The 9,238-nt window shown below is 44.5% G+C and overlaps 2 protein-coding genes across 2 annotated transcripts in view; one reads left to right on the forward strand and one right to left on the reverse strand.

Moving 5' to 3' along the window:
* The window catches only part of thsd7aa (thrombospondin, type I, domain containing 7Aa), a gene marked incomplete at both ends in the record, with an annotated part of 204,039 nt that extends 195,132 nt beyond the window's left edge, over positions 1–8,907 (forward strand). The window contains one exon of the mRNA XM_084080528.1: positions 8,820–8,907. Coding sequence (XP_083936654.1) covers positions 8,820–8,907 — 88 coding nt within the window. The remainder of the gene's footprint in view (positions 1–8,819) is intronic.
* Positions 2,792–4,309, reverse strand: LOC311061503 (calnexin-like). The gene has a single exon (XM_084080160.1). It carries the CDS (start codon positions 4,292–4,294, stop codon positions 2,942–2,944), a length of 1,353 nt encoding a protein of 450 aa, XP_083936286.1. The 5' UTR covers positions 4,295–4,309; the 3' UTR covers positions 2,792–2,941.
* Positions 8,908–9,238: the final 331 nt, after the last annotated feature.

The following is a 9,238-nucleotide window of genomic DNA, read 5'->3' on the forward strand; positions in this document are numbered from 1 at the left end:
TTGATGCCAATACTTTTGTACTTTTACTCGAGTACATTTTCAAACACTAGAAAATAGCGCTACTGAACGAGAACGTGAACGAATCATTTGAACGAATCATTGCCGTGAACGTGAACGAAATCGTTCGTTCACTGAAATGAACCTTTTTTCCCACCACTAGCCTGGATTCCAGACCATAGACTCCGCCCACTCCACTGAGTAGACTGCTTCTCTGGTCTGGCTTTGTGTTTTGAACTTGCGGTTAAATCCCGTCCGAAAAAAGCATTTATCCAATGAGCACCGGGGCTGGGTGTAACGATTAGCCAATCAGCGCCACAGACCGCTGACGATGTCCTCTCGGACTATGGCTTCTAAACCCCCAGGCACTCGTGATGCATCGTGCACTTAAATTGTGCCTCATATTTAAATACTTTAAACACGTTATGAATATAACAATTTACGACGATGATTACTAAGGTAATAAAATCAAGTGTTAAGTCTGGTCAAATCCCCATTGTAATCAATGGCGTGGTAATTATTCTGCAGCCAGCAGGGGTGGGGGGGCTATAGTGACACCTGTTAGTCCATTAATGAGATCTGCAACGAAATTTGGCACTTCCTTATTGGCTTCATTTTAATGAAGTGGAAGCTTGCCACCTGGTCAGAGGGTTATCAGGGTACTGGATTAGGGGTTCCCAGGACTTGTTCAGTTTGAGACCCCAAAGAGAAATTATGTCTCTGCCTGGACCCATACTGAGTGGTTCTCAAACTCTTTAAATTTCAATGCTGCCCCCCATAACTCTGAGTGTAAAAATGGAACCAATTGGACCCGTAAGGGTCTATTTCAGGGGTCTTCAACGTTTTCAGGCCAAGGACCCCCTAGCTGAGAGAGAGATGGAGCAGGGACCCCCTCCGTATTGTATAAAATTGTGTTTCAGATAAACGTTTGCTGCTATTTTTTCCCTCTACACCTAAAACTCTTTGCCAAAAGTAGCCGATCTACAAGCTCTCAACGCCTCGCAGCGCGAGGCGTTGAGAGCTTGTAGATCTGCAATTTTTGGCTAAAGTTCTCCTCAGAAAAGGGATGCTAGGGTTCAAGTGGTTAATGTAAAAAAAAAAAATCACCCCCTGTAGTAACTGAGGACCCCCTGGTCTATTTAGTTCCATTTGTACACTCTCGGAGTTACAGACCCTGTAAAGGTCCATTTGGAACCCCCTCAAGGAACCCTGAGGGTCCCCTGGACCCCCATTTTGAGAACCACTGCATTAGGAGACACTCATCTAGAACACACCGCTTCTCAAACCCGGTCAGCAGGATGCTTGGAACCGTTTTATTTATGTCCTACCAGGTCATATTGAGAAAAAAAAAGAGTATTGTATGTTACTGGGGGGGGGGGGGGGGGGGGGGGGTTACTTTTCTGCATTCACCTAACAGATGGCTAGCTTGCTCATATGCGCGCTCGGTGGGTGTATTCTAAGCTGCGAGACCAGTGTTGCCAGATTCTGTGAGAGAAACAAGCAACCAGGTATAGGAAAACCAGCCCAAAAGAAGCGACTGTATGGGCCACATGAGCACTTTAACATATACATCAGCTATTTGAAAATAGCAGATCTCCAAGCTCACAACGCGATGTGACGCGTTGTGAGCTTGTAGATCGGCTATTTTCAAATAAAATCTTGTGGGGAAATTATAATAAGCAGATCTGGCAACCCTGGGGGAGACCCCCTTTTACTGAACAAACACTCCTATAGCAATATGGGAATGTAGAGCTATTTAATTCTTTAAAAAAAAAAGTGTTGAAGGTGTCTTTGCTCAAGGACACTTGGAGAAGGACGAGGCATCGTACAGGTGACCTTCTGTTTTCCAGGCACAGGGCCTTTCTAGACATTTAGGTAGGATGGCTTCTCCCTTATCGTCTGACTGGTCTACAGTTACGTTAAAAAAAAAGACAAAGACATGAAATGAACATCCTGGCAGGTTGCTGGAGAAGCACAGGTGTGTTTAGACAGGGATTAGAACCGCTGATGTAGATGTAGATCAGTGGTTCTAAATTTCAAGGTGTTAGACTTGTATAAAGGGTATATTTCTAGAATCCCCTCAAAGAACCTTGAGAGTCCCTGGACCTCACTTTGAGAACCACTGGTGTAGAACGTCCTTTTTCAGTTCAGATCAGATGTACTGATGTTGGTGGCTTCAGCGATTCAGCGTTAAGGCGGCGCAATATTAAAAATATATTCAGAGACATCCCACTTCTGACACCATGCAATATTAAGAATATATTCAGAGACATCCCACTTCTGACACCATGCAATATTAAGAATATATTCAGAGACATCCCACTTCTGACACCATGCAATATTGAGAATACATTCAGAGAGACCGGCACTTGTGTTTATCAGTCAGCCATCTTTATTTTAGAACAAACCCCTTTCCCCCAGGGGGCAGCCTTATCTCTTATCACAGGCGGTCACAAGCCGGCACCAGGACAGATCCATGACATTGTTCCCATTGTCTCTTATGACAAACGGGGGTTGGCAAACAGTTCCTAGCAAATAATAGCCTCTGGCTGCAAAATGCATATTGGGAAGTGTCTTTTTTTTTTAAAAGGAGGGGAAAAAAAGACAATAATTAAGACCAAAATGGCGACACCAGGTTGAAAGTGTCTAAAATGGCACAATATTCTTATGAACTGAATTTTAATAGAAATTTGTACTTTTTATATATTTTTTTGTGGTTTTCCTTTTGTTTCTCCTTTTTTGTTTTTCCTCTCACATGGGGGCCGTCACAAACTGCCCCAGATGTCTCTACTGCCAGCAGAGCGCCCAACCCCCACCATCAATTACAATAGGTGTCTCTTTGGCAAATGCCAGACAAGTGCCACTGATTAAAGAATAGCAGCAACATTACCAAAAAGAACCATTGGTCTGTTTGGTCGTTGAAGGAGCTGCTTAAATAGGTTCTTTACTTGTAAGACTGATGGTACATCACGGCTTCCTTCTCTTCCTTCTTGATCTCCTCCTTCTTGTCCTCCTCCTCCTCCTCTTCCTCTTCCTTCACGTCTGGCTGAGGCTCGTCTGTCTTCTTGTACTCGGCCGCGGCAGCAGCGGCGGTGGTCTTCCTCCTGCTCACGTATACGACACTGAACAACACGAAGGGCAGGGCCACGACCAGCACGTAGCGCGCCGGCGGCCAGTCGCGTTCCTCCACGTCGGCCTTACCCGGGCCGGCCGGGACCGGATCCGCGGCGGCGCCCTCGGCCGCCTTCTTCAGCCGCCAGCCGTCTGCGGCCCATTGGTCGGCCGCGTCGCGGTCGGCGACGATCAGGAAGTTGTCGAAGAAGATGTCGGACGACATGGACCACAGCTCCAGGCCCACGGCGCCGATGGGGCTCATCTTGAACGGCTCCAGGTCCTCGAGGTAGTCCGGGTTGGGGATGGTCCTGGGCCGCCACTCTCCCTGGTAGTCGGGGTTGTCGATCTTGGGCGCCTTCCACTTGCCCTTGTACCTGGGGTTGGGCAGCATGGGCGGCTTCCAGGGGCCGCAGCCCGCGGCGCCCTCGCAGGCGGGGTTGTCGATCTCCGGGGCCTCCCACTCGCCGTCCATCTCGTCGTCCCAGTCCTCGGGCTTCTCGGCCTTGGGGTCGTCGATGCCGTCCGGCTGGTCGTCCAGCCACCCGTCGGGCATCGCGGCGTCCTCGTCGGGGATCTCCTTGGGCTCGTCCTCGTCCCAGTCCTCGGGCTTCGCGGCGTCCGAGTCGCGGATCTTGCGTCGGTCGTCCCAGTCCGTGGGCTTGCTGTCGTCGGGGTCCGGGATCTCCGCGGGCTCGTTGACCCCCGGCGCCATGTCCGTCAGCAGGCTGCCGCTCTTCACCACCTCCTGGTCCACCAGGATCTCAAAGCTGTTGTCCGGGTTCAGCACCAGGGTGTACAGGTGGGTCTTCTTGTCCGTAAAGTAGGAGCGGATGTCCTTGGCCGATTTCTTGGCGTGTTTCTCCTCAAACACTCCGGTCTTGGGGTTCTTGTGTTTGAAGATGAAGTGCAGCTTGTAGTCCTCGCCACACTTGTCCGGTCCAAACATGATGGTGTAGGGGGTCCCGTCCGTGAACCCGCCCAGGTCCAGGTCCTCGCTCTGGGTCAGCAGCTTGACGTACGCCCCACCGCACTCGATGCCGTTCTGGAAGTTGACCTCGTACTGGACGACGAGGGGCCGCTCGGCGAAGACGAAGGGTCTGCGGAGCTTGGCGGAGATGGCGCCGTGCGCCGCCTTAGTCTTGAGGACCAGGCCCTTGTCTCCCGGGAGCTTAGTGGCCTTCATCTCCTCGACCTCCCATTTCCCGTCGTACTTGGTGTACGACGTGTCACCGCTGTCTGCCTTCTTGGCGCTGGATATCACCCAGCCGTCTAAAGTCCCCCGGTCGAAGGACTCCGCGAAGAAATAGTCCTCGGGGAGCCCGGGCGGCACGTAGGCCACGTCGGATGCCAGGCCGAGGCCGAGGCAGCACAGGCCCACGGCCAGGAGGACGGCGAAACACAGTATGCCCTTCAGCCCCATGTTCTCCTGCTTGGCGATGAGATTGAAACTTCTTTATTAACCTCTGATGATACTCTTGAATTAACCCTGAGAAGACTCTCTGCAAACTGCAACGTTCGGAGGTCGCTCGCGTTCTTTTAAAGCCGTCGACTTGACGTCACGGTTCCGTCATCGCATTGTGATTGGTTGAGGGACGTTGTCAATGTCTCCAAAATTAGAAATAATATATACCAGTGCAGTATCCGTACTGTGTACTATGACGCCAGTACCAGTTATAGTACCAGTTATAGCACTACGGGTACTACCAGGTGTGTGTGTCCGTAGTACTTCAGTACTGTAACGTCGTTCATCTCCATATATGGGCATATATGAGACTGTTACACAGACTTTCCTGTTTCTGTTCTTCTGTGCGACTGCTGATATTATAAGATTATTATTTTTTTTACCATTGAGCAAATAGAGCCTGCCTGCTTGCTCAGTGGATTAATTGAATCTGAAACTTCAGGTCAAAATTTGTGTCAAACCAGAAACAGTATCGTGTCATACAGATTGTATGAGTTCTATTGTATTAACAAACTCTACCATACAGATTGTATAAGTTATATTGTATTAACATACTCTACCATACAGATTGTATTAGTTATATTGTATCAACATACTCTACCATACATATTGTATAAGTTATATTGTATTAACATACTCTACCATACAGATTGGATAAGTTATATTGTATTAACATACTCTACCACAGAGATCAGACAAAATAATATTGTATTCACTGAAACAAATGACATAACACAGCGGAGATTTACGTTTTGTCACCACCAAAGCACCAAACAGTGATCATCTCACCTTGCATTTGAATTGCATTATTCATTAATCGTTCATGATTCAGTCCAGTTAATGATCAGTTATTCATTTGTTTCATCAGACTCAGATGGTGTTTGGATAGATTCCCTTGCACTCATCTTGAAGGTCTAATGCAGTGGGCCTCCTTTGAGCCAACACTGCCCTCTAGTGGGCAGATAGGGTATCCATCCATCCATCCCATCATTACTTCCTCATTATTCACTGCCACTCAAATATCGTGTCCTCTTGGATTTCCTTTGACGTGCTCATATTTATAAGCATGTACATTGGTGTATTCTTTATTTTAGGAAAAACGTTTTTCAATATCTGATGTATTCGGTGTAAGTGTTGATTTTGACAGCACATTTTCTTTGGTTTTAGACATAGTCTTTTGAATCAAATTCCATTTAGTTTTTGTAATATTTTAGTAATCTGAAAAGTTTTACTGTTAGTCTAGTTTTAGTCGCCTAAATCTACAGTTGATTTAGTCGACTTAAATGTGTTTTGGCGGTGCCTTGATGGCGTCGTAATGGCTGATTTTACACTCGGTTGCATGCTGAAAATACCCGATCTACAAGCTCACAACGCGTCGCAGGGCGACGCGTTGTGAGCTTGTAGATCTGCCATTTTCAGAGCTCAACACCCGAGCGCAACCAAACATAAAATGACTTGTCTTTTAGTTCTACTGGATCTCTTCTCCACTAGATCCCTCACTGACATTGTAGTCTAGTTTTTATTTGTTGACGAAATTGTCGAATATTTAGTCTTAGTTTTAGTCATCAAGGCTTAGTTTTTATTTAGTTTTAATTTAGTTTTCGTCAGTGTAAAAAGGAAGACGACGAACATTTTTCGTCATAATTTTAGTCAACGAAATCAACACTGCTGCTGCTAGACCTAGCTAACTGTATGCACTGTTTCTGTGTCACACTTTAGTTTTCATTGAGGTGAGTAGGCGTCATCGTAGGAGCTTTAAACCCCCTACCCCCCACCACCACCACCACCATCAGCAGTCAGAAAAATCCCTCTTGAGCATCCAATATATCATTGCTGTCGGACAGAAACCTCTTAACCTCCATATTCTAACTTAAGTGTTTATTTTCATAAATTAACGCATCAAAAGCAGCAGATGTACAAGCTGAAAACGCGGCGCGAAGCGACGCGTTTTCAGCTTCTACATCTGCTGCTTTTGATGTTTTTCAACATGTTTTGGAACATGGAACATGTTTCCACCCGACAGAGACGATATTAAACGTACATAAAACAAACAGCTGTAAATGTTGTTTTGCTTCATTACTTAACACTGTGGTAGGTATGAACATGAGCCTCTCAAGTTTGCCTCCCTACAACCTGTGCTGTTAAAGAGATAGCTCACCCTCAAAATGTCCTTATCGATTAGTTACCCCATGGAGACTTGAATTCATGGGTATTCTTTTTCTTTTGGTCGCATTCCTAAGCCAATAATTCTTTGACCAGTGGTTCTTTTAGGAGACACAAAGAGTCTCTTTTGTGTCTCCTACCGGAACCTGCTTAGGGAATGTGACAAAAACAAAAAAAATACCCATGAATTCAAGTCTCCATGTGGTGTCTAACCGATAGGGGGGGAAAAAGTAATCTTTTGGGTGAACTATCCCTTTAAGAAGTTCATTCATTGACTTATCTCCTGCCATAATAAGAGCAGATGGTATAAAACAGCTTCTCCATGGCCTAGCGTTTGGCACAGCGTGTCGAGTACAGTGACTGATACTATAAGCGCATGGCGTTCAGCATTATTAGCTGTGCATGTGAGTCTAACATGAGGCAAACAAACCCAAAGACTAGTTCATGGCCATGTGTGGAGAACCTCCTGGCACAGCTTCAACAGCACTTTAAACCATTAAAACATTTTGAGAAACAACTTACTTATATAGCACCTTTTAAAGGGTTAGGGTAATTGATTTTCTTTGGTTAAAATAAGTGTTAAATAGCTCTATATTGTGATAGTACTCATTGCTATAGAGTGTTTGTTCAGTAACAGTGTTAAATAGCTCTATATTCTGATAGTACTCATTGCTATAGAGTGTTTGTTCAGTAACAGTGTTAAATAGCTCTATATTCTGATAGTACTCATTGCTATAGAGTGTTTGTTCAGTAACAGTGTTAAATAGCTCTATATTCTGATAGTACTCATTGCTATAGAGTGCTTGTTCAGTAACAGTGTTACATAGCTCTATATTCTGATAGTACTCATTGCTATAGAGTGTTTGTTCAGTAACAGGAGTTTCCATGTCTCTCTAGTAGTTCTTTATTAAACGGAAAATGCATTTTCCGGTCAGGATACATTTTTTTACCAATCAGGACAGAGAACTCAGTCAATAATCAATATACAGATTAAACAGCTTAAATTGGAAGTGATGACACAAAGAAATGAGCAGACAAACAATTGGAACTGAAACACTATAAAAAATGAAGCTGATGAATTGGTACTCTTTCCCGATTGGCTCAAATGCTGTCACCTACCTGAACATGTATTTTCTGTTTATTTAAAGAGCTGGAGAGACGGGGAGACCCCTGTTACTGAACAGACACTCTATAGCAATGATTACTATCACAATATAGAGCTATTTAACACTGTTACTGAACAAACACTCTATAGCAATGATTACTATCACAATATAGAGCTATTTAACACTGTTACTGAACAAACACTCTATAGCAATGATTACTATCACAATATAGAGCTATTTAACACTGTTACTGAACAAACACTCTATAGCAATGATTACTATCACAATATAGAGCTATTTAACACTGTTACTGAACAAACACTCTATAGCAATGATTACTATCACAATATAGAGCTATTTAACACTGTTACTGAACAAACACTATAGCAATGATTACTATCACAATATAGAGCTATTTAACACTGTTACTGAACAAACACTCTACAGCAATGATTACTATCACACTATAGAGCTATTTAACACTGTTACTGAACAAACACTCTATAGCAATGATTACTATCACAATATAAAACTTCTGTTTTAACCAAACAAATAGCACTTACCCTACCTTTTAAAGTGTGTCAGCGTAAGAACTACTGTAACTATTAGTCTTCATTTAGACCAGTGGTTCTCAACCAGTGGTCCGGGGACCACCAGTGGTCCTTGAAGGGGTACCAGGGGGTCCCTAGCAAAATGAGTTAATATAGTGTCGCAATCATTTTAACCACTTAAAACCATATTTGATACTTTGGGCTATTCAAAAATAACAGATCTACAAGCTCATAGCGCGGCACTCGGTGCCGCGCTATGAGCTTGTAGATCTGCTATTTTTTGAAAAATCCCTGGCACAAAATATTTTTGAGATTGAGGGGGTCCCGCAGCCAAATACATATCATCTTGGGGGGGTCACCTTGACATGAAAAAGGTTGAAAAACCACTGATTTATAAACTCATCTCTTCTCTCCTCCTCTTCGCAGTAAAAAGCCAAAGAAGCCGCAGCGCAGACAGATGAACAACAGACTGAAGCCCCTGACCCTGGCCTACGATGGAGACGCCGACATGTAGACCCCCTCCCTCCCCCCCCGGTCTGACATGTCAGACAGACAGACAGACAGACAGACAGACAGACAGACAGACGGAGAGACAGACGGACAGACGGAGAGAGTCAGACAGACAGACACAGACAGACGCACACACAGACAGTCAGTGGTGGAAAGTAACTAAGTACATGTATTTCTTTGTTGTATTTTTTTTTTTACTTTACCAATTATTTCCAATTTTCGATACTTTTACTTCTACTCCACTACGCCTCAGAGGCAGTACTCCACTACAATTATTTGAAAACTTTAGTTACTTTGTAGATATAAATTATGATATTATAAAACATACATTAACC

This window comes from Gymnoscopelus microlampas, assembly GCF_963454915.1.
Source record: "Gymnoscopelus microlampas genome assembly, chromosome: 15".
Classification (NCBI taxonomy): Eukaryota; Metazoa; Chordata; class Actinopteri; order Myctophiformes; family Myctophidae; genus Gymnoscopelus; species Gymnoscopelus microlampas.